Genomic DNA, 26370 nt, shown 5'->3' on the forward strand with positions numbered 1-26370 from the left:
CTCCTCTTTTCCTTATGGAGCCTCTGTTAGAATATTCTAACACAGCTTTTGATCCTGTGCCTCTCCAGCTTCAAATCCCTCAGACGCATCATGGAGTAAAATATGACCTCATTTACTATAGCACATGACTGTGGACTATTTTCTTGATAATTTCATTATTTATTTTCCACTCTATTAAAATATAGTAGAAATACTTGCATTCTCCTCATTTCCACAACATACTAAAAAAAAAGGAAAGCTCAGGGAAAAGGTAATGTGTTGATCTCAGTTTAGTTGTAGTAAGTTATTATCGTAGTTATGTGGACTCTTTGTTTTTAGTTTCTAGAGATGACCTCATTTCCAAGTTGGCTGAAGAAAATAAGGTAAGTTTTGAGGTTGTAGAGTTCAGAGGTGATCTTTCCTCTCTTCACCAAGGAGTATCTCCTTACTCGTGTTGGTTTACAGTTCCTTTTTTTTTATTTTAAGTTTTTTTATTATATTGTGGGGGGGGGGGGGTTGCAGAGAGAGAGGGAGAGAGAGAACCCCAAACAGGCTCCGCACTGTCAGCATGGAGCCTGACAAACCGTGAGATCATGACCTGGGCGGAAATCAAGAGGCAGAGGCTTAACCAGCTGAGCCACCCAAGTACCCCTGGTTTACAGTTCTTCTGATTCTCCTAAAATTTTTATTAAAAAAAAGTTGCAGTATAAATAAGTTGTATATTTAGTTCTGTTGCAAACTGGGTATTAAGAAATCATTTCAGGCAGGTTAATATGGTTTGAAAAAAGATGAATTAGCAAAAATAGTGAGACTTATCTGCATCTTCTGCTTATTGGCAACTAATTGTTAAAAGGAAAGTTTTTTATAAAATGTAAGAAATACTAGTGATAGTGATGGCTGCACAACAATGTGAATATACTTAATGCCACTGAACTTAACACTTAAATATTTTTAAGTGAACTGTACACTTAAAAATGATTAAAATGGTAAATTTTGTTATTTATATTTTACCACAATATAAAATGAAAAACAGGAAATATTGTAACTTTTGTATCTTAATTCATTTCTAAATAAATCTTTATCCTGTTTGGAGTAATTTTTTCTGGGTTCTGTCTCATCCTGTATTATGTGATGTTTAAATCTTGAGATGCTTCTCAAAAGGGAGTGATTCTGTCTTTGTAGGGGGAGGACTTATCCTTCCCCATTTCAGTTACTACCTGTTAGGGAAAGCCCAACCCACAACTCCCATCCCTGCCACCTTTCTCCCATATTTTATTTTATTTTATTTTATTTTATTTTATTTTATTTTATTTTATTTTATTTTATTTTATTTTATTTTATTTTATTTATTTGTTTTTTTAATGGAAAAAAAATTCTAATGTTTATTATTTTTGAAAGAGAGAGCGAGTGAGCAGGAGAGGGGCAGAGAACCCATGTCAGGGTCTGTGCTGACAGCTCAGAGTCAAGCCTGCTTCGGATTCTGTGTCTCCCTCTCTCTCTGCCCCTCCCCTGCTCGCACTCTGTCTCTCTCAAAAAAATATTTAAAATTTTTTTTAATGGAAAATAAAGAAAATCACAAGATCTTACTGCTTAGGGAAAAATATCCACCTTAGCAGAATTTTCTTTTTTTTTTTTTTTCATTTTTTTTTTTTTTCAACGTTTCTTTATTTTTGGGACAGAGAGAGACAGAGCATGAACGGGGGAGGGGCAGAGAGAGAGGGAGACACAGAATCGGAAACAGGCTCCAGGCTCTGAGCCATCAGCCCAGAGCCCGACGCGGGGCTCGAACCCCCGGACCGCGAGATCGTGACCTGGCTGAAGTCGGACGCCTAACCGACTGCACCACCCAGGCGCCCCTAGCAGAATTTTCTTAAGGATGCTAAGTAAATATTTACATTACGGTTTTAGGCAAATTCTTTCTAGTTTGAAACTCAGTATGAGAACATTTTGTAAACAGCTTTTATAATTTGTTTAAAAAGAAGTTTGGGAGTTGAAGATACCAAGATTTTTAAAAATTCTTTGTAAGACACTTGTCTATATTGATCATTAGAATTTGCACTGGTATATGTGCTGCTGAAGGAAGCACTAGAACCTGAACTCATACTAAAATACAGAACATGTATTTTGGTAGAGATATATGTAATAGTTCTTATGTGTAAAAAAGGAGAGATTACTGTTTTTTCTCAGAATATGCAGATGTCTTTCAACAAGGAACATGAAGAAAATGCATATTTGAGGACTGAAATACTATCCCTTCGTGAAACATCAGAAAAAGCACAGGTAGATCTTATTGTATCTCTAACTTCTAGAGGTTATTTAATTTTGTTCAATTAAGGAATCAAGAACCAAGATTAACCCTAATTATGTAAATTCATACCAACACCGTAGGTATAATTGGCATATAACATTGTATTTCTGGTATACAACATAATGATTCAGTGTTTGTGTACATTGAAAAATCATCACCACGATAATTCTAGTTAACATACATCACCACGTGTCATCACAAAAATTTTTTGCTTGTGATGAGGACTTTTAAGATTCACTCTCTTAACTTTCAAATATGTAGTACAGTATTAACGATAGTCACCATGCTATACAGTACATCCCTATGACTCACTTATTATATAACTAGAAGTTTATGCCTTTTGATCTCTATTACCTCTCTCCCATCTCTTACTCTCCCTTGTCTCTGGCAGCCACTTACCTCTTTGTATCTGTGAGCTTGGTATTGTTTTTTGGTGTTTTGCTTTTTGAAGATTCCACATATATTGTAAATGAGATTATATGGTATTTTCTTTCTCTGGCTGACATATTTCACTTAGTATAATGCATTCAAGGTCTCACCATGTTTTTGCAAATAGCAAGAGTAAGTTCTTTTTTTTGTGGCTAAATAAATATCGATATGTATACCACATTTTCTTTATCCATTTATCTGTCGATGGACATTTAGGTTGTTTCCCGATCTTGTCTATTGTAAATAAGGCTGCAGTGAACATAGGGGTTCATATATCTTTTTGAGTTAGTGTTTTTTTTTTCTTGAGATAAATACCCAGAGAGTAATTGCTGGATCCTATGGTAGTTTGATATTTAATTTTTTAAGAAAATTCGGTACTGTAATGCACATTGCCACCAACAGTGCACAAGGGTTCCTTTTCTCCACATCCTCTCCAATACTTGTTATTTCTTGTCGTTTTGGTAATAGCCCTTCTAACAGATGTGAAGTGATATCTTATTGTGGCTTTGATTTGAGTTTCCCTGATGATTAGTGATGTTAACATCTTTTCGTGTACCTGTTGGCTATCTGTATGTCTTTGAAAAATGTCTATTCAGGGGTGCCTGGGTGGCTTAGTTGGTTAAGCATCTGACTCTTGATTTCAGCTCAGGTCATGATTTCAGTGTTTGTGAGATAAAGCCCCTCATCGGGCTCTGTGCAGACAGAATGGAGCCTGCTTGAGATTCTCTCTGTGCCCCTCTCTCTGCCTCTCCCATGCTCTCTTTCTCTCAAAATAAACATTTTTTAAAAATGTCTATTCAGATCTTGGACCCATTTTTTAATCAGATTTTTTTTGGGGGTGCTATTGAGTTGTATAATTTCTTTATATTTTGGATATTAACCCCTTATCAGATATATTAATATATGATTGCAAATATCTTCTCCTGTTCAATAGGTTGTCTTTTCATTTTGTTGATGGTTTCCTTTGTTGTGCTTTTTAGTTTGATATGCTCCCACTTGTTTATTTTTGCTTTGGTTGCTTTTGCTTTTGATGTCAGATCCAAAAAATCTTGCCAAGACCAATATCCAGAAGCTTATCTATGTTTACTTCCAGTAGTTTTTTGGTTTCAAGTCTTACATTCAAGTCTTTGATCCATTTTGAGTTAATTTTTATGTGTGGTACAAAATAATGGTCTAGTTTCCCATTCTTTTGCATGTGCCTATGCAGTTTTCCCAACACCATTTATTGAAGAAACTGTCTTTTCCCCATCAGAAAAAGCACAGGTAAATGTTCGCATTTCTCTGGTTTTCACATGTTATTTAATTTTGTTCAATTAAAAAACAAAGAACCACGATTGATCCTGATTATATAAATTCATACCATTGCCATCATCCAGATTTTTTATTTTCATGAAATCTATTTCATCTATGAAACATGATCACATTAACTACATCTCCCATTACCAAAGTTCTATGATACATCAGTATATGAGGTATACTGCTAAATAATGCATTAATTTACACTTTGCCTTTGTTTGCTTTATAATTTACCCATTGAATATATATATAGTTCTCATCTTGACCTATGAACTTCTAAGCACTTGAATGCCAGGGCCAATGTCTTACACTTTCCTTGTATCTTTTATAACAAGTAGCACAGTAGGAACCTCATAAATGCTTACTGGATTGTAGAGTTATGTGTACTTATTTTCTGTGGGATGGTTATTGCCAAATTTAGCGGATGTTACGTGTGTGTGTGTGTGTGTGTGTGTGTGTGTGTGTGTGTAGGCAAACAGGTTATTTCTCACAGAGCCAAGAAATAGTATTAATCACTTAAAATAACTGTTGCTAGTACAATTTGGTTACTTCAATGTTGGGATCATAATGTTGCTGTGCTGTCTTTATGATAAAGAAAATGCAAAATAAATGCGTTCTTTTATAAAATAATAATAAAAATTATTACTGCTACTTTTGCTGTAGTAGTAGTAATTAACATTTACCAAACCCATTCTACATTCCAGGCACAATTGTAAGCACCTTATGTTACTAACAAATTGTAATCCTCACAATAATGCTACTATAGAAACTTATTATTCTCATTTTAAAGATAAGGAAGTTGATATACAGAGAGGTTTAATAACATAGCTAATCAGTGACAGAGTTATAATTTGAGCTCAAGCAATCTGGCTCCAAAGAAAATTAGCTTGTTCTTTTCAAGGTTCAAGAATTCACCTCTGTCTTATCCCACGTATTTCTTGGTGTATAACTTAGAACTTTAAAGTGCTCCTGAACATGTTCCTAACTTGTGTACTATACATACCACTTAGGCTTTCCAGAGAAGTTTTCATTTCTTTTTTGTTACCATTTTTTGAATTTTTTTTTAATTGATCCTATAGAGTTATTTGTCCCCATCCTTGAAAAACTTGTTCATTAAAAGATAAGATCCTTTAAAAAATAAAAAATAAAATTAAAAAAATAAATAAAGATAAACCACAGCATGTTAAAAAAAAAAACAACATAAGATCCGTGGCAAATACAGTTTGCAAAAATAACTGATAACTAGGATAAATGGTTTCCACAGGAATACAAATTTTACATATCAAAAGACAACAGAATTGTATGAAAGATCTGTTGTACAAAAGAATTTTGTTTTAGTTTGGATGATCTGTCTTGTGAAATGGTACAATTATCTATATTTTGCTTTTATGAATACTGTAATTGGTAGCGAAATAACTTAAAACATTTTGTGTTATTAGCCAAACAATTCAGAATGCTCATCTAAATTGGGGAATGAATTTCTATAATCTTGGCATCAACATTGTAAAGTCCATTCTGTAGATATCGTGCTGTGTCTGACCAGTGTCCAGAATTCTGAAGAAACTATTGAATGCTTCACTTGCTCCACCAGATGAACAAATTTCTCCTTTTGATTTAGAATTATGTGGGGTGTTGACTCCAAATACTGAAAGCATTATCTAATGAAATATCAATTGGAGGTAGGTTAAATAAATTAGGTTCACATACAGAGTGAAATACTATGCCATCATTAAAAATAATGGTTAATAAGTAAAAAATTATTTACTGGAGAGACCTGACATGCTGTACATATCACCTTAGGTTTCGAATGACCAACTGACTAGGAGGTGTTCAGAGCTGCACAGCATGCTTGAGACTGTTAGTATGGAAAATGCCAGAATTATTTCTGACCATCAAGCCATTCTGCAGGTATTCATTTAATACTAGTCCATCTCTGATAGAGTCAACAATAAAACTCCTTGGCTAAGAGATAAGGAAATAAGCATGACCAACTGAATAAATAAAATATTTTAACAATTCCAAGAAATGTTTTTGATTGGCAGTTTTCAGTTTTAATCAAGAGTGGTCATTTAGCCTTATACTCAATACTTTCTTTTTTTTTTTTTTAATTTTTTTTTTTAATGTTTATTTATTTTTGAGACAGAGAGAGACAGAGCATGAATGGGGGAGGGGCAGAGAGAGAGGGAGACACAGAATCAGAAGCAGGCTCCAGGCTCTGAGCCATCAGCCCAGAGCCTGACGCGGGGCTCGAACTCACGAACTGTGAGATTGTGACCTGAGCTGAAGTCGGACGCTCAACCGACTGAGCCACCCAGGCGCCCCTCAATACTTTCTTAATGGTTTCTTCTCAAATACTATTACTTTAGGAAAAGTAATTACCTGTCCTATTGTTTATAGAATCATAGAAAACACTATGACTGACCCTAAAATACTTTTTCCTTAAACACCAGTACTTTCCCATTTTGCTTATGCCATATTCCATCTGCTGAGAATGGTCTTTACTTCTTCAGCTCTTTGAAATTCTGTTCATTCTTTAAGATTCACCTTTATCAGGAAGCTTGCTCATTCTAACCAGAAGGTATCAATTTTTCTGTTAACTTCTACTCCTGGGACACTAAACATTGTAATAATAGCTCTCACTCTTTTGGGAGTATACTTACTGTATACCAAGCATTGTGCTAAGGATTTTACATATATTATGTCCTTTGATTCTAGCAGCCATTATGTAAAGGAATATTATCTTCATTTTATAAATAAGGAAAATGAGGTTTAGAGAAATGTACAACTTGACAGAAGTCACCTAGCTAGTAAGGGGTAGAGCTGGATTGAAACCCAGGTCTCACTCCAGAGTCAGTGTTTTTAATTGTTACATTATGTTGCCTCTCTGTGCATTCTAGAGCAGTTTATATGTATGGCTCATTTCCTATATAACTTTGTGAGCTTCCTAGAACCAAGGACATTGTCTTCTATATCTTTGCTATTTCCCAGAGTGCTAACCACTGCACAGAAAGATACTCAATAAATATTTGTCACTAATTCAACAAGCACTTAGTGTTTATTCAGTGCAGGTATGATGCTAGGTCTAGATGGGATTATAGTGGTGAACAAGACAAAAATCTCTACTTTTGTGGACTAACAATTTAGTAGAATAATTAATGTGACATATGCAAGTAACACTGTCATAAGCATTTTTAAACTTTGGAATGTTACACATTTTATTTTCCAAAGTGTGAAGGTTTGCTTTGCAGTCAAATATTGTTAAGATAAAAGTGTTTTAAAGTATGTTTACAAAAGTAATTATTAATATGTACTAGCAAAAGTTTTGTATATTGTAGGTAGAGGGGATATGTGTAAAAATGTTATGTTTTGATAAGTCCAACATGATGAGCCAGAGAAAATAAATTCTGCAAAACAGTTACAGATATATATTCATTGTGCTTCTCAAGTAATCACATTTTTTACAAATTGAAGGTTTGTGGTAATCCTGCATCTAGCAAGCCTGTCAGTGCCATTTTTCAGTAGCAATTTTCTCATATTGTGCCGTATTTTGTGCTCTGTGTCATATTTTGGAATATCTCACAGCATTTCAGACTTTTTCATTATTTTTGTTCTGGTGATCTGTGATAATTTGATCTTTGATGTATTGTAATTCTTTTGGGACAGCACAAACCATGCCGCTATAAAATGGGAAACTTTATAAATGTTGTGTGTGTTCTGGCTTCTTTGATCAGCTATTCCCCCATATCTCTCCCTCTTCTCAGACCTCCTATTTCCTGAGATCCAACAATATTGAAATTAGGCCAGTTAATAATCCTACAATGGTCTCTTAAGTGTTCATGTGAAAGGAAGAGTTGTACATCTCTCACTATAATTCAAAAGCTAGAAATGATTAAGCTTAGTGAGAAAGCCATGTCAGAAGCCAAGAAAGGCCAAAAGGTAGGCCTCTGGGTACCAAACATTTAGCCAACTTGTGAATGCAAAGGAAAAGTTCTTGAAGGAAATTAAAAGTACTACAGTGAACACATGAATGATAGAAAGTGGTAAAAACAGAGAAGAAGGCAAACCGTAAGAGACTCTTAAATACAGAGAACAAACTGAGGGTCGCTGGAGGGCTGTTGTGAGTGGGCGTATGGGCTAAATGGGTAGTGGACATTAAGGAGGGCACTTGTTGGGGCGCCTGGGTGGCGCAGTCGGTTAAGCGTCCGACTTCAGCCAGGTCACGATCTCACGGTCCGTGAGTTCGAGCCCCGCATCAGGCTCTGGGCTGATGGCTCAGAGCCTGGAGCCTGTTTCCGATTCTGTGTCTCCCTCTCTCTCTGCCCCTACCCTGTTCATGATATGTCTCTCTCTGTCCCAAAAATAAATAAAAAACGTTGAAAAAAAAAATTTAAAAAAAAAAAAAAAAAAAGGAGGGCGCTTGTTGGGTTGAGCACTGGGTATTATATGTAAATGGTGAATTACTAAATTCTATTCCTGAAACCATTTTTACACTATATGTTAACTGACTTAGATTTAAATAAAATTAAAAAAAATAAAAATTAAAAAAGAAAGTGAAACAGTTATTGCTGGTATGGACAAAGTTTTAGTGGTCTGGATAGAAGATCAAACCATTTACAACACTTCCTTAAACCAAAGCCTAATCCAGAGCAAGGCACTAGTAACTCTCTTCAATTCTATGAAGGCTGAGAGAGGTGGGGAGGCTGCAGAAGAAAAGTTGGAAGCTAAGAGAAGTTGGTTCATGAGATTTAAGGCAAGAAGCCATCTCCAAAACGTGAAAGTGGAAGCAAGTGCTAACATAGAAGCTGCAGCAAGTTCTCTATGAGATCTAGAAGATGATTAATGAATGTGGCCACACTAAATGACAGATTTTCAATGTAGACAAAACATGCCATTGGAAGATGCCATTTAGGACTTCCATAGCTAGAAAGGAGAAGTCAATGCCTGGCTTCAAAACACAGCCTGACTCCCCTTTTTTCCCCCACTCAGTGTAAAGGAAACTTTATGGAAGCTCCAGGACCATAGGACTCAGGCAGGAGTCTGCCCTGCAGGCAAAGGAAGAGCTAAGGGAGGGGCCTTATTTGACCTTCCCCTTGGGTCACAGGTTGTTGGTGTGGCCACATTTCTTGCAGCAGTTGACTGCTCGGGGGTGCAGGTGAGCATAACCCTTAAAGCAGATAACTTTGTCACAGTTGTATTTCTGAACGAGCTAGAAGAGGGAAAGAAGGCTCAATGCTGTAGCCTACAGACAAAGCACCAAGTGCAGGGTGAACTCTTTCTGAATATTATAGTGTCAGAGAGTGCAGCCATCCTCTAGCTGTTGGTCTGCAAAAATCAGACACTGCTGGTTACAGGGGATGCTCTCCTTGTCTTGGATTTTGACATTGACATTCCAAATGATGTCTCTGGACCCATTCTAAAGGGTCAGAGTGAGAGTCAGGGTCTTCACAAAAATCTGCATCTTTGCATTTGTTGCTCAGCCACCTTGTTGAAGAGAAAGAGCCAAGCTGACTCTTGTTTGGGGCTAATGCAACAAGTGACTCTAAGTTGAAGCCAGTGTTTGTTGACCATTCCGAAAAATCCCAGGACCGTTAAGAATTTTGCTAAATCGACTCTGCCTGCGTTCTACAGATGGAACAAGAAAGCCTGGATGACATCTGATTACAACATGATTACTGAATATTTTTATTTTTATTTATTTTATTTATTTATGTTTTAGAGTGTGCATGTGTGTGAGCAGGACAGGAAAAGAGGGAGAAAGAGAATCTTAAGCAGGCTCCAATGCCCAGCACAGAGCCCAAGGGCATGGGGCTTAATTTCACATCTGTGAGCCAAAATTGAGCCAAAATTAAGAGTCAGACACTTAACTAATTGAGTCACCCAGGTACTCCAATTTGCTGAATATTTTAAGCCCATTGTTGTGGCTCAGAAAAAAAAAATTCCTTTCAAAATATTACTGCTCACTGACAATGCACTTGGTCACCCAAGAACTCCAATGGAGTTGGACGAGATCAATGTTTTCATGCCTGCTTACACAACATCTATTCTGCAATTCATGAACCAAGCAATAATTTTAATTTTCAAGTCTTATTATTTAAGAAATCTATTTCATAAGGCTATAGCTGCCATAGATAGTGATTACTCTGATGGATCTGGGCAAAGGAAATTGAAAACCTTTGGAAAGGATTCACCATTCTAGATTCCTTTAAAAACATTTGTGATTTGTGGAAAAGAGGCCAAAGCATCAACATTCACAGGAATTTGGAAAAATGGATTTCAGCCTCACACAGAGCTCAGTTGATGGTTAACATTTTTTTTTAGCAATAAAGTGTTTTTAAATTATGTACATTGTTTTTTAAGACATAATGCTACTGCACACTTAATAGACTACAGTATGGTATAAACATAACTTGTGTATGCATTGGGAAACAAAATCATTTGACTAGCTTTATTGTAATATTTGCTTTGTTGTCGTGGTCTGGAACTGAGCCCATAATATCTCCTAGGTATTCCTATATAGTACTTTTGCTATCACGGTATCTGGGTGCAATTTTAAATATTTTCCAAAGAATTCATACCATATTATTAACATGATTGTCCCTGGAAAGTGGGATTATTTCATTGGGGTGGCAGGAGATATAGGTGAAGAGATCTTTTCACTTTATCTGCATTGATATTTTACTTTTCAAAATAATTGAAATTTTTCATATTGAAATTTTAAAGTACCAAAATATTAATAGAATTTTTTATCTAAAAATATGTTCATGTTGAGTTTAACAGATTTTGCAGCAGGCTGGGTAGACAATGCATCTTCACTCTTGGCTGGTAGAGCCATAAAATGATAAAACTGTGGTCAGGTCAGAGTGGCGACAGAGCTGAGCATTAAGTTCTTTTTTAAAAAGGTTTTATTTATATAAAAATTTGTCTTTTGTAAGTTAATTCAGTATGATTGAATGATACCCCATCAAATGACTTTCTGGCATCTCAGCTTTTAATATTACTTTTAAAATTCAGATAGAGCAGAAAATGATGACACAGACATTTCAAGAACAAAACTTCTTGCTGGATGCAGCCCATGCCAGTATCACTACTGAGCTACAGAGTGTTCAGAATCAGAAGACCCAGCTCCAGGCACATCTGTAAGTAAATTATAGACAACTTCTTCTGTATCTTTTATTCTTGCCTTTGTATTTCTTATCTTTAATGAGAACATTTAATTCTGCATTTCTTGGGCCAGACACAAAGATAAAGACTTTGCCCTCAAGGAACTAGTTCTGTTAGAACATTTTGGTAACTGCTGTCAGGCAGTATGCTCTCCAAGAAATGACTCTATTAAAGAACTCTCATTGAGTGCTCATGTCTCCTTGTTCTCTTCCTACAGGGACCATTTAATCCTTGAGCATAACCAGTGTATCCAGAAAGCACAGGATGCTGAGAAGAGGGCAGCCTTGCAGAAAGAGCTGCTGGAATCAACTATTGCAAGATTGCGAGGTGAATTGGAAGCATCGATGCAAGAGAAGAAGTCCCTTCTAGAGGAGAAAGAAAGACTTCAGGAAGAGGTAGAAGAAGCAGATTTATATTACCTCCTGGTTGGGGTGGTGATCTTGTTCTAAAACTATTTTCAGTGCAAGATAAGAAAAGAAATACAGCCCACTCAGATGCAGTTTGTCTGAGTTGCCCATTAAAGAAATCTTTAGGTAGCTGATCTATGTTTTTTAGCATGTGGAGTAGTCTGTGCCAAACAGCATGCCCTTATACAGTGTTAGTGAATGTCAACTCATAGTTCACACATCCTCATGTTAGTGAAGGGGTCAGATTTAAAAAATTGATTTCCCCTGAAGGAGTGGACAATGGAGGTTAAGGGGGAACAGCCCTGTCTTCCTATTTAGGAAGGTACCATCAGAGTCTGACATGCAGACGTGTCTTTCTAATTTCAGGGCTATTTGTGAAGTCTGCTCTGCCTCAGAGACTCCCTGAGTGGCCCCTTTTCTGAGAGGATGTTCTATCTCTGCAGTGTAGGTATTAATTAACATTCAGGGTGTGTCTGCTATAGTAGAGACTGTCACCTGCTTTAAAATTGACCCATTTCTTTTTTTCCCCTCCTTGGGCAGGTTAATAAAACAGAGAAAGAAATAGCTCAAGAAAAATGCAGTTTGGAAAAGGAATTAGCCAGAAACAAGGTACTCCACATTTTATTTGTTGACATTTCACCGTATTTTATTTCCTTCTGTACCTCTGCCTCCTGTATCAGCTTATCTTACTGAGGAGATGGGTTATTTTGTTGAATACCAAGATGTGGAAGGACAAAGAAGCCCCTGGGCTGGATGCGACTCAGCACTCCAGGCACTGTGGCACAAGGCTGCTTCCAGGGAGCACTTGTTGAGATCTGGCGTTTGCCAGTGAGTCATGACCACCTCTGGCCCTAGTGTTACTGGGTATTTTAGCCAGGAAGTCCCTTGAGAGTGAGCTAATGGTCCTGTGGGAGGCAAAGAGATAATTGCTGACAGGGCTGGGTTTTTTGTTTCCTAAAGCCAATTGGGCTTCCTAAGTACCTATTAGCACCTGTCACTTCATCTGTGAGATACTCTTTTTTGGGTTCTAAAAAGATAGAATGGCCAGAGACACACTATAATTCTTATTAAAATAAAACAAAAACATAGCATCATTTTGCTTGTCTGATTTCATTTGTCTGAGCATAACCTAAATGTAAGTTCATGGGGCTAAAAGATATTTGTTCATTAGAGAAATTATATTAGGCCAAGTGATCATGCTTATACAGGGTCCTTTTCTTTTTTTTTTTTTTTTTTTGCCTAATTTGATATTTTTCAAATATGTATTCATTGTAAAGCTATGTTTTTCTAAAGTCAGACCTATTAAGTTATAATATGCATAGTGAAATTCACTTTTTTTTTAGTGTACAGTTCTGTGAGTTTTGACAAACACATACAATTATATGACTATCATCACAATGAAAATACAGAACACTTCTATCACCTCAGGGAGGCCCCTCGTGCCTCTTTGTAATCAACCTCTTCTTCCACTTCCATCCCTTGACAACCATGGATCTGCTTTTCTGTTCCTGTGGTTATGCCTTTCCCAGAATATCATAAATGGAATCATACAACATGCAGCATTTTAAGTCTGGCTTCTTTTATTTAGCATAAGGTATCTGAAGTTCATCCATGCTGTCATATGTATCAGTTGTTTGTGTTCCATTATATGGATATACCACAATTTCTTTACCCATTTGAAGGACATTTGAGATGGTAAATTTTGGCAGTTATGAATAAAGCCTGTATAAATATTCAAATATGAACATGTATTTTTATTTCTCTTGGCTACTTAACAGAATTTGGAATTCTAGATCCTATGGTAAATATATGTTTGACATAATAATAAACCATTTGACTGTTTTCCAAAGAATCTGTACTATCTTGCCTTCCCATCGTTTTCTCTGCATTCTCACCAGCTCTTGGTATTGTTTGTCCTTTTAGTTTTAGCCATTCTGACTGGCATAGGGGGGTGTATTATTGTGGCTGTAATTTGCATTTCTCTAGTGATTAAGAATATTGAGCATCTTTTCCTCTGCTTGTCATCCACAACTTGAAGTGTCTCTTCAAATCTTTTAACCACTTTTAATTCAGTTTTTCTTATTATTTTCTTACTGTTGTTTTTTTCTAGAGATTGTAAAACAGTCTTGTATGATTCTTATGTAAAAAATTCTTATTCTTGGGGCGCCTGGGTGGCGCAGTCGGTTAAGCGGCCGACTTTGGCTCAGGTCATGATCTCGCAGTCCGTGAGTTCAAGCCCCGCGTCGGGCTCTGTGCTGACCACTCAGAGCCTGGAGCCTGTTTCAGATTCTGTGTCTCCCTCTCTCTGACCCTTCCCCATTCATGCTCTGTCTCTCTCTGTCTCAAAAATAAATAAACGTTAAAAAAAAAATTCTTATTCTTTGTATATGTACAAATCTTATATGTGCTTTACATATTTTTCTTCCACTTTATGCCTTATTTTTTCGTGCTCTTTCAAAGAACAGAAGTTTTACATTTTGATGAAATCCAACTTAAGAATTTTTAAATTTTTGGATATTTTTTGTGTCATACTTTTAATTTTGGATCATATCTAAAAAGTTTTTGCCTAACCTAAGATCACAAAGATTTGCTCTCTAGACGTTTATAGTTTTGGGTTTTAGATCAGGGCTATGACCCATTTCTAGTTAATTTTTGGATATCATACAAGGTATAGTTTAAGGTTCATTTTATTTTCAGATGGATTGATTGTTCTAGTCCTTTGTATTATTGAGATAATTAGTATATGATAGATTCACCTTCTTAAAATATACAATTGAGCGATTTCTTAGTATATTCACAAGTCTGTGCAAACATCATCACTATCTAATTCTAGAACCTTTTTATCACCAAAACAAAACCTGGTACCCATTAGCATTCACTCTCCATTCTGCCCTGCCCCCAACCCCTGGCAACTATGGTACTTTCTGTCTCTATGAATGTGTTTATTCTCCCATTTCATATAAATAACATAAAATAGTATGTGGCCTTTTGGGTCTTGCCTCTTTACTAGGTATGATGTTTTCAAGGTATGTCCTTGAAATAGTAGTAAATGTCAATATTTCATTCCTTTTAATGACGGAATAATATTATATTGTGTGACTGCACCAAACTTGACTCAGCCATTCATCAGCTGATAGAGATTTGGTTGTTCCCAATTTCTGGCTGTGAAGAATAATGCAGTGAACATTTGCATACAATTTTTATGTGTGTAAGCATATCTTTAGGAATAAAACTGGGTCATATGATAGCTATCATTTTGAGAAACTACCAAAGTGTTTTACAAAGTGACTGCACCATTTTGCAATCTCACCAGCAGTGTATGAAGATTCATGTATCTTCACATTTTCACCTACGTTTGTTATTTTCTGCTTTTTAAAAAATTAATATACCCATCCAAGTGGGTATGAAGTATCTCACGGTGTTTTTTTTAATTGAGCTGAAATTCACATAATAAAAAATCAAACACTTTAAAGGGAACAATTCAGTAGCTTTATATATATTTGCAGTGTTATGTAACCACCACCTCTGTCTAGTTCCAAAACATTTTTATCACCCAGAAGGAAACCCCATACCCAGTAAGTAATCATTTCCAATTCCCTCTTTCTTCTCACCCCTGACAGCGACCAATCTGCATTCTGTCTGTATGGATCTGCCTATCTGGATATTTCATATAAATGTAATCATACGATAGGTGATCTTTTGTGTCTGGCTTCTTAGCATAATATTTTTGAGGTTAATTCATGTTTTTGTACATTTCAGTAATCCATACCCTTTTACTCCCTTTTACAGTTGAGTAATATTCACAGTGTGTGTGTATGATGTATATATACACATACCACAATTTGTTCATCTGCTCATCTGTTGATAGACATTTGCATTGTTTGCACCTTTGAGCTGTTGTGATTAGTGCTGCTATAAATGTACATATGTGTTGTGCATGTATTTGTTTGAGATACATACCAAGGAATGGAATTGCTGGGCCGTATGGTAATTTTGTTTTAAGTTTCTGAGGAACCACCAGACTGTTGTCCACAGTGCCAAACTATTTTACATTCCCACCAGCAATGTACAAAGATTCCAATTTCTCCACATCCTTACCAACTTTTTTATTTTTTTGTTTTTTAATAATAGCCATCCTAGTAGTTGTGAAAGTGGTACCTTGTTGTGGTTTTGATTTGCATTTCCCTAATGACTAACAACTAAAGATGTTGAGCCTCTTTTTATGTGCTTATTGGCCATTTGTATATCTTCTTTGGAGAAATGTCTATTTAGATCAGTTGCCCATTGTAAACTGGGTTGTTTTTTAATTGTTCAGTTGTAGGAGTTCTTTATACATTCTGGATGATAGCTCCTTATCAGATTTGTGATTTGCAGATATTTTTCTCCCATTCTATGAGTTCTGTTTTTTATTTTTTATTTTTTATTTTTTTAAGAAAGAGCGCAAGCAGGGGAGAAGGGCAGAGGGACAGAGAGAGAGAGAAAGAGAGAGAGGGAGGGAAGGAGGGAAAGAAAGAGAATCTTAAGCAGGCTCCATGCTCAGCCCAGAGCCTGATGCAGGGCCCAATCCCATGACCCTGGGATCATAACCTGAGCCAGAATCAAGAGTTGGATGTTCAACTGACTGAGCCACTCAGGCACCCACTATGGGTTCTGTTTTTAAATTTTTAGATTTTTTGACATTCAGTTTATTTATTTTTTTGGTTGTCTGTGCTTTGATGTTACAAAATCAAAGAAACTGGGAAACTGTTGCCTAATCCAAGATCACAAAGATTAACATTTTTTTATTCTAAGAATTTTACAGTTTTTCATATTACATTTAGGTCTTTGATCCATTTTGAGTTAATTTTATATATTGGTTGAGGTAGAAGTTCAACTTCATTATTTTATCTGTAGATATCCAATTGTCCCAGCACTATTTGTTGCAGAGCTGTTCTTTCTCTTGAATAGTGTTGGCTCCTTAGTCAAAACCCAATTTACCATAGATGTATGAATTTATTTCTGGACTTTCAATTCTGTTCCACTGATTTCTATGTCTTTCCTTATGCCCATACCACACAGTGTTGATTACTGTAGTTTTGTAGTAATTTTTTTTTTTTAATTTTTTTTTCAACGTTTATTTATTTTTGGGACAGAGAGACACAGCGCATGAACGGGGGAGGGGCAGAAAGAGAGGGAGACACAGAATCGGAAACAGGCTCCAGGCTCTGAGCCATCAGCCCAGAGCCTGACGCGGGGCTTGAACTCCTGGACCGTGAGATCGTGACCTGGCTGAAGTCGGACGCTTAACCGACTGCGCCACCCAGGCACCCCTGTAGTAAGTTTTGAAATCAAGATGCAAGAGCCTTTTTTTGTTGTTGTTGTTAAGATTATTGTGACAATTCTGGATACTTATATTTCTATATGAGTTTTAGGATCAGCTTTTAATTTTCTGCAAAAAAAGGGCAGCTGAAATTTTGATAGAGTTTGTATTGAATCTGTATCTCAATTAAGGGAGTATTGCAATCAATATATTTTTTCTATATAAGAATGTGTCATCTGCAAATAGAGATAGTTTTATTTCTCCCTTTCACATTTTCCTGTCTTTTCTTTCTTCTTTTTTTTTCCCCCTTGTGTAATTGCCTTGGATAGAATCTCCAATACAACACTGAATAGAAATGGTGAGAGCAGACAGACATCCTTGTCTTGTTCCTCATCTTGGGAAAGCTTTCAGTCTGTCACCATGAAGTATGATGTTAGCTGTGGGCTTTTTCTAAACACCCTTTATCAGGACGAGGAAATTTCCTTCTATTCCTGGTTTGGAGAGTTTTTATCATGAAAGTATGTTGAATTTTGTCAATTGCATATTCTATGTCTACCAAGATAATCTTGTAGATTTTGTCCTTTATTACTATGGTATATTACATTGGATGATTTCAAATGTTGAACCAAGTTTTCATTTGGGGGATGAATTTTACTTGCTCATGATGTATAATCCTTTTATGTTGTTTCATATGGCTTGCTTGTTGAGGATTTTTGAAATGTTATAAATAAGGGATATTGTTCTCTAGTTTTCTTGTGATGACTTTGGGTTTAGTATCAAGGCAATACTGGTCTCTTAAAATGATTTGTTAAGTGTTCCCACCCCTTCTATTTTTGGGAAGAGTTTTTGAGGCATTGGTGCTAATTCATCTTTAAATGTTTTATAGAATTCACCAGAAGCCATCTGGTTCTAGGTTTTTCTTTGTGGGGAATTTTTTGTTTTATTTGTTTTTAATTATTATTATTATTGACTCAATGTCTTGTTAGAGATCTATTCACAATTCCCACTTATTTTTTTAGTTAATTTCAATAGTTTTGGTTTTTCTAAGAATTTTACCATTTCATCTAGGCTGTCTAATATATTGGCATACAATTGTTCATAGTAGCTCCTTTTCTTCATTTCTTTAAGTTCAGTATAATGTTCCTTCTTTCATTCCTAACTTTAGTAATTTGGGTCTTTCTTTCTCTCTCCTTTTTGCTTTCTTTCTTTTTTTTTTTTTTTTTTGTTAATACAGTTTAAGGTTTGTCAATTTTGTTCATCTTTTCAAAGAACCAACTTTGGTTTTACTGACTGTCTCTTATTTTTCTATTCTCTTGTTTCTGCTTTAATCCTCATTATTTTCTTCCTTCTGCTTGCTTGGGTTTAATTTGCTCTTTCTAGTTTTTTTAAGATAGCAGCTTAGGGGGCGCCTGGGTGGCTCAGTCGGTTAAGCGTCCGACTTCGGCTCAGGTCATGATCTCGCAGTCCGTGAGTTTGAGCCCTGCGTCGGGCTCTGTGCTGACCACTCAGAGCCTGGAGCCTGTTTCAGATTCTGTGTCTCCCTCTCTCTCTGACCCTCCCCCGTTCATGCTCTGTCTCTCTCTGTCTCAAAAATAAATAAACGTTAAAAAAAAAAATTAAAAAAAAAAAAAGATAGCAGCTTAGGTTGTTGGTTTTTTTTTTTCTTTTTTAACATAGTTTTCTACAGCTATAAATTTCCCTTTAAGCACTGCTTTAGCTGCATACCGTACATTTTGTCGTGTTTTCATTTTCATTCATCCCAAAGTATTAACTACTTTTGTGATTTTATTTTTGGCTAATTGGTTATTTACAAGTTTTTTGTTTAATTTTCCCATATATGTGACTTTCCCAAATTTCCTTCTTTTATTAATCTCTAATTTTATTTCATTATGGTTGGAGAACACACTTTATATAATTCTAGTCCTTTCAGATTTATTGAGAGTTGTCCTGTGGCCTAACATGGTACATTGTGGAGAATGTTGCATATGCAATTGAGAAAAATACTCAAAAATTGAGTATTCTGCTATTGTTGGGAAGAGTGTTCTATAGATGTCCAGTTGCTTTATAGTGTTGTTAAAGTCATCTGTCTCCTCTATGATCTTCTAATTGTTCTGTTCATTATTGAAAGTGGGATATTGGCACAAAAACAGACACATAGACCAATGGAATAGAATAGAAACCCCAGAACCAGACCCACAAACGTATGGCCAACTAATCTTTGACAAAGCAGGAAAGAACATCCAATGGAAAAAAGACAAGTCTCTTTAACAAATGGCGCTGGGAGAACTGGACAGCAACATGCAGAAGGTTGAAACTAGACCACTTTCTGACACTATTCACAAAAATAAACTCAAAATAGATAAAGGACCTGAATGTGAGACAGGAAACCATCAAAACCCTAGAGGAGAAAGCAGGAAAAGACCTCTCTGACCTCAGCCGTAACAATCTCTTAATCGACACATCCCCAAAGGCAAGGGAATTAAAAGCAAAAATGAATTACTGGGACCTTATGAAGATAAAAAGCTTCTGCACAGCAAAGGAAACAACCAACAAAACTAAAAGGCAACCAACGGAATGGGAAAAGATATTTGCAAATGACATATCGGACAAAGGGCTAGTATCCAAAATCTATAAAGAGCTTACCAAACTCCACACCCGAAAAACAAATAACCCAGTGAAGAAATGGGCAGAAAACATGAATAGACACTTCTCTAAAGAAGACATCCGGATGGCCGACAGGCACATGAAAAGATGCTCAACGTTGCTCCTCATCAGGGAAATACAAATCAAAACCACACTCAGATATCACCTCACGCCAGTCACAGTGGCCAAAATGAACAAATCAGGAGACTATAGATGCTGGAGAGGATGTGGAGAAACGGGAACCCTCTTGCACTGTTGGTGGGAATGCAAATTGGTGCAGCCACTCTGGAAAACAGTGTGGAGGTTCCTCAGAAAATTAAAAATAGACCTACCCTATGACCCAGCAATAGCCCTGCTAGGAATTTACCCAAGGGATACAGGAGTACTGATGCATAGGGGCACTTGTACCCCAATGTTTATAGCAGCACTCTCAACAATAGCCAAATTGTGGAAAGAGCCTAAATGTCCATCAACTGATGAATGGATAAAGAAATTGTGGTTTATATACACAATGGAGTACTACATGGCAATGAGAAAGAACGAAATATGGCCTTTTGTAGCAACTTGGATGGAACAGGAGAGTGTGATGCTAAGTGAAATAAGCCATAGAGAGAAAGACAAATACCATATGTTTTCACTCTTATGTGGATCCTGAGAAACTTAACAGAAACCCATGGGGGAGGGGAAGGAAAAAAAAAAAGAGGTTAGAGTGGGAGAGAGCCAAAGCATAAGAGACTGTTAAAAACTGAGAACAAACTGAGAGTTGATGGGGGGTGGGAGGGAGGGGAGGGTGGGTGATGGGTATTGAGGAGGGCACCTTTTGGGATGAGCACTGGGTGTTGTATGGAAACCAATTTGACAATAAATTTCATATATTGGAAAACAAAAAAAAGTGGGATATTGAAGTCGCCAGCTATGTTGAATCATTTATTTCTCTCTTCACTTCTATTAGTTTTTGCTTCATTTGTATTGGGACTCTGTTGTTGTTAGAGGCATATATATTTATAAATGTTATATCTTGATGGACTGACCATTTTTTCAATATATAATATCTCTCTTAGGCTCTTAGACCCAATTCTAACACAGCAGGGGTGCCCCCCCACCCCACAACACTGAGCAGTTTTTGGATACCAGCAGGGTGTCTGAGAATTCAACTCAATTCTTACAGTGTCTACCCAGAGATAGCATTAGATTTCACAGATTAAGGGTTCAGTCCTACAAGACTTCTCCCACCCCTGACCTCCCACTTCAGATGCCACTCACAAGCTCCAGGCTCTTGTGCTTCGGACCTATTGACTATAGATTGGAGGTTCCAACAACCTTCTCCTTAGATTCTTTTAATTTGCTAGAGTGGCTTACAGTATTCAGGGAAACGTGCTTACTAGTTTATTAAAGGATATGATAAATGATACAAATCAACAGCCAGATGAAGAAATACATAGGGTGAAGAAATACATACAAAGGACAACAAGTTTCTATGCCCTCTCTAGGCATACCACTCTCTCCAATTTCCATGTATTCACCAACTCAGGAGCTCTTGGAACCCAGTCCTTTGGGGGTTTCATAGAGGCTTGACTGCACAGTTATGATTGACTAGGTCATTGGCCATTGGATGATTCAATCTTCAGCCTTCTTTCCTCCCTGGAGGTTAGGGGCTAGGACTCAAAGGTCCAACCCCCTAATCACTTGGTTGGTCCTCCTGGCAATCAGCCCCCACCCTTGGGTGGGGTTCAAAAGTTACCTTCTTTATTAACAGGACACCCATTTCACCATTATGGCTCTGAAATGTTTTCAGGAACTGTGGATGAAGACCACATATATCTGAGAAATATATTTTGGTCACCTGAAAGACCAAACATATTTCTTTTTTTTAATTTTTTTAAATTTTTTCAAACATATTTCTTATAAACCATTATATTATACTAGTCTTCTTTGTCTCACACATTTTTTGTCTTAATGTAGTTTTGTCCGATGTTAATATAGCTACTTCAGCTCTTTTCAGGTTATTGTTTACATGATATACCTTTTTCCATTGTTTTACTTTCAACCCATTTGTGTCTTTGAATCTAAAGTGTGTCTCTTATAAATAGCATATAGTTGGATCTTTTAAAAGATGCATTCTGCCTATCTCTGCTTTTTTTGGTGGAGTGTTTAATCTTTTTTATATTTAACATAATTATTGATAAGATAGGATTTACATTTGCTACTTTACTCTTTATTTTTTATGTCTTATATGCTTTTTGTTCCTGTCTCCATTACTGTCTTTTTCTGTGTTAAGTAGATATTTCTGGTGCACTATTTTAATTCTCTTATTCTTTCTTTTACTGTATATTTTTGCATTATGGGTAAACAAGAAAGTTACAAACAAAAAAATACGTATACAAACACCTTTTAGGGGTGTCTGGGTGGCTCAGTCGGTTAAGCGCCTAACTTGATTTCAGCCCAGGTCATGATGTCACGGTTCATGAGATCAAGCCCTGTGTCAGGCTCTGCACTGACAGCACAGAGTCTGCTTGGGATTCTCTCTCTCCCTTTCTCTCTCAAAATAAATAAACATTTAAAAACCAAAACAAGAAAACACTCTTTTATATATACCTATATTGCTACCTTTATTGTAGCGGCTGTACTATTTATTTCTTTATGTGAATTTCAGTTATTATCTAATCCCTTTTTATTTCAACTTGAAGAACTCTCTCTCGTGTTTCTTCTAGGGCATTTTTTTCTAGCCCCATAGCCCCACCAGAGAGTGGACCCTGGTCCAGACCTACACAATTTTCATTGAGATTAAAGAGAATTGAGGGGCGCCTGGGTGGCACAGTCGGTTAAGCGTCCGACTTCAGCCAGGTCACGATCTCGCGGTCCGTGAGTTCGAGCCCCGCGTCAGGCTCTGGACTGATGGCTCAGAGCCTGGAGCCTGTTTCCGATTCTGTGTCTCCCTCTCTCTCTGCCCCTCCCCTGTTCATGCTCTGTCTCTCTCTGTCCCAAAAATAAATAAGCGTTGAAAAAAAAGAGAATTGAGCAATCTCTATCAAAATAACACCAGCATTGTTCACAGAGCTAGAAAAAAACAATCCTAAAATGTGTACGGAACCAGAAAAGATCCCAAATGGCCAAAGTAAATCTTGAAAAAGAAAACCAAAGCTGGAGGCATCACAATCCCGGACTTCAAGCTGTATTACAAAGCTATAATCATCAAGACAGTATGATACTGGCACAAAAACAGACACTCAGTGGAACAGAATAGAGAACCTAGAAATGGACCCACAAACATATAGCTGACTAATCTTTGACCATGCAGGAAAGAATATCTTCAGAAAATGGTACTGGGAAAATGGACAGTGACATGACAAAAAATGAACCTGGACCACTTTCTTATACCATACACAAAAATACACTCAAAATGGTTGAAAGACCTGAACATAAGATAGGAAGCCATGAAAATCTTAGAGGAGAAAGCAGGCAAAAACCTCTTTGAACTTGGCTGCAGCAACCTCTTACTTAACAGATCTCTGGAGGCCAGGGAAACAGCAAAAATGAACTATTGGGGCTTCATCAAAGTAAAAGTTTCTGCACAGTGAAGGAAACAATCAGCAAAACTAAAAGGTAAGTGATGGAATGGGAGAAGATATTTGCAAGTGACTTATCAGATAAAGGGTTAGTATCCAAAATCTATAGAGAACTTACCAAATTCAACACCTCAAAAACAAATAATCCAGTGAAGAAATGGGCAAAAGACATGAATAGACACTTCTCCAAAGAAGACATCCAGATGGCCAACCGACACCTGAAAAAATGCTCAACATCACTCATCATCAGGGAAGTACAAATCAAAACCACACTGAGATACCACCTCATACCTGTCAGAGTGACTAACATTAACAACTCAGGCAACAATAGATGTTGGCAAAGATGCAAAGAAAGAGGATCTCTTTTACACTGCTGGTGGGAATGTAAACTGGTGCAGCCACTCTGGAACGTAGTATGGGGGTCCCTCAAAAAATTAAAAATAGAACTACCCTACGACCCAGCAATTGCACTACTAGGTATTTATCCATGGGATACAGTTGTGCTGTTTCAGAGGGACACATGCACCCCCATGTTTATAGCAGCACTATCAACAATAGCGAAAGTATGGAAAGAGCCCAAATGTCCATCGATGGATGAATGGATAAAGAAGATGTGGTGTGTATATCTATATGTATACACACACACACACACACACACACACACACACACACACTGGAGTATTACTCGGCAATCAAAAAGAACGAAATCTTGCCATTTGCAGCTACATGGATTGAACTGGAGGGTATTATGCTAAGTGAAATTAGTCAGAGAAAGACAAAAATCATATGACTTCATTCATATGAGGACTTTAAGAGAAAAAACAGATGAACATAAGGGAAGGGAAACAAAAATAATATAAAAACAGGGAGGGGTCAAAACAGAAGAGACTCATAAATATGGAGAACAAACTGAGGGTTACTGGAGGGGTTGTGAGAGGGAGGATGGGCTAAATGGGTAAGGGGCACTAAGGAATCTAATCCTGAAATCGTTGTACCATATGCTAACTAATTTGGATGCAAATATTAAAAAATAAAAAATAAAATTAAAAAAAAATAGAACTACCCTGCAACCCAGCAATTGCACTAGTAGGTATTTAACCAAGGGTACAGGTGTGCTGTTTTGAAGGGGCACATGCACCTGATGTTTATAGCAGTGGTATTGACAATAGCCAAAGTATGGAAAGAGCCCAGATGTCCATCGATGGATGAATGGATAAAGAAGATGTGCTACATGTACACAATGGAGTATTACTCAGCAATCAAAAAGAATGAAATCTTGCCATTTGTAACTATGTGGATGAAACTATGCTAAGCGAAATTAGAGAAAGACAAACATACGATATCACTTATATGAGGAATTTAAGATACAGAGCCGATGAACATAAGGGAAGGGAAGCAAAAATAATATAAAAACAGGGAGGGAGACAAAACATAAGAGACTCTTAATTATAGAGAACAAACAGGGTTGCTCGAGGGGTTTGGGAGGGGAGTTGGTCTAAATGGGTAAGGGGCATTAAGGAATCTGCTTCTGAAATCATTGTTGCACTATATGCTAACTAACTTGGGTATAAATTAAAAAATAAATGAATTACAAAAAAAAAGAATTGACATTTTAGCAATATTGAATCTCATACATGAACATGACATATCTCTCCATTTTATTTAGGTTTTAATTTCTCTTATCAGTGTTTTGTTTTGAGCATATTAAACATTGGACATATTTTAGATTTGTATCAAAGAATTTCATGGGTTTCGGTACTATTACAAATGGTACACTTTCAAGAAATATCAATTTCCAATTGTTTGTTGCTAGTATATAAAAACAATAGAGTTGCATCCTCATATCCTTCAACCTTACTAAAGTCACTTATTCTAGTATCTTTTTTGTCAATTTTTTGGGATTTCCTATGTAGGCAATCATATTTGTTATAAGTAGAGATTTTTATTTCTCCATTTCCAATCTCTATGCCTTCTATACTTTTTCTTACCTTATTGCTGATAAGGTGCCGATATCCTTGCTTTTTTCCCAGTGTTAGGGAGAAACATTCAGGTCTTTCACTTTTAAGATATTAGTTGTAGGGGCGCCTGGGTGGCTCAGTCAGATGGGCATCTGACTTTGGCTCAGGTCGTGATCTTACAGCTCGTGAGCTCGAGCCCTGTGTCCAGCTCTGTGCTGGCGGCTTGGCGCCTGCTTTGGATTCTGTGTCTCCCTCTTTTCTGCCCCTCCCCTGCTCACACTTTGTCTCAATCTCTCTCTCTCTCTCTCTCTCTCTCTCTCTCTCTCTCTCTCTCTCTCTCTCCCCCTCCCCTTCAAAAATTAAATAAACATTAAAAAAATTTTAATGATAAATGATATTAATTGTAGGTGTTTTATAGATACACTTGATCAGGTAGAGATGGTTCCCTTTCATTTCCAGATTGCTGAGTTTTTATCATAAATGTTGAATTTTGTGAAATGCTTTTTCTGCATCTATATAAATTGCCATTATAGTTTTTCTTCTATATACTATAGTCTAATTAATTTCGGGTGTTCAATAAGGTTTGTATTACTGGGATAAACTTGATCCTGGTTTGTTATCCTTTTTATATATTGCAAGATTCATTTTACTAGTATTTTTGCAGAGGCCTTCTGCATCTGTATTCATTAGCTTAAATTAATATTTAAGTAAATATCAAGTACCAGAAGGACTTCTACTTCTAGTATAGGTGAATTAGGTAATTTGTCATAATCCTCCTGCTGAAGACAACTAGAAAAGCTGACAAAATGTAAAAGAAAAGGAAAAAAGTTTAAAAAAATTCTCAGAGCTGTCAGACTACAAATCCCTGCATTTAGACACAGGATAACATGTTCATACAATAACTGCTATTTTACAGTTACAAATGTCATTTAAAAAAATTTTTTTAATGTTTGCTTATTTTTGAGAGAGACAGAGCTTGAGCAGGGGAGGGGCAGAGAGAGAGGCAGACACAGAATCTGAAGCAGGCTCCAGGCTCCGAGCTGTCAGCACAGAACCCGACGCGGGGCTCTAACTCACAGACTGTGAGATCATGACCTGAGCCGATGTCAGACACCCAACTGACTGAGCCACCCAGGCTCCCCACAAATGTCATTTTATTTATTTATTTATTAAAAAAAAATTTTTTTTCAACGTTTATTTATTTTTGGGACAGAGAGAGACAGAGCATGAACGGGGGAGGGACAGAGAGAGAGGGAGACACAGAATCGGAAACAAACTCCAGGCCCTGAGCCATCAGCCCAGAGCCTGACGCGGGGCTCGAACT

General features: G+C 36.8%; 1 protein-coding gene and 1 pseudogene across 10 annotated transcripts in view; one reads left to right on the plus strand and one right to left on the minus strand.

Annotated features, from left to right (window-relative positions):
- The window catches only part of CCDC150 (coiled-coil domain containing 150), a 97494-nt gene that overhangs the window by 24456 nt on the left and 46668 nt on the right, over nt 1–26370 (plus strand). For 9 of the 10 annotated variants that reach the window (XM_019838401.2, XM_019838402.2, XM_019838403.2 and 6 more), the window contains 6 exons: nt 319–362; nt 2167–2259; nt 5813–5920; nt 11024–11148; nt 11391–11568; nt 12121–12189. In XM_019838401.2, the coding sequence (XP_019693960.2) occupies nt 319–362; nt 2167–2259; nt 5813–5920; nt 11024–11148; nt 11391–11568; nt 12121–12189 (617 nt within the window). The remainder of the gene's footprint in view (nt 1–318; nt 363–2166; nt 2260–5812; nt 5921–11023; nt 11149–11390; nt 11569–12120; nt 12190–26370) is intronic. The other variant, XM_045034185.1, reaches the window with a different exon arrangement.
- On the minus strand, nt 9087–9688 carry LOC102902355 (annotated as a pseudogene).

This window comes from Felis catus, chromosome C1 (assembly GCF_018350175.1).
Source record: "Felis catus isolate Fca126 chromosome C1, F.catus_Fca126_mat1.0, whole genome shotgun sequence".
In the NCBI taxonomy this organism is placed as follows: domain Eukaryota; kingdom Metazoa; phylum Chordata; class Mammalia; order Carnivora; family Felidae; genus Felis; species Felis catus.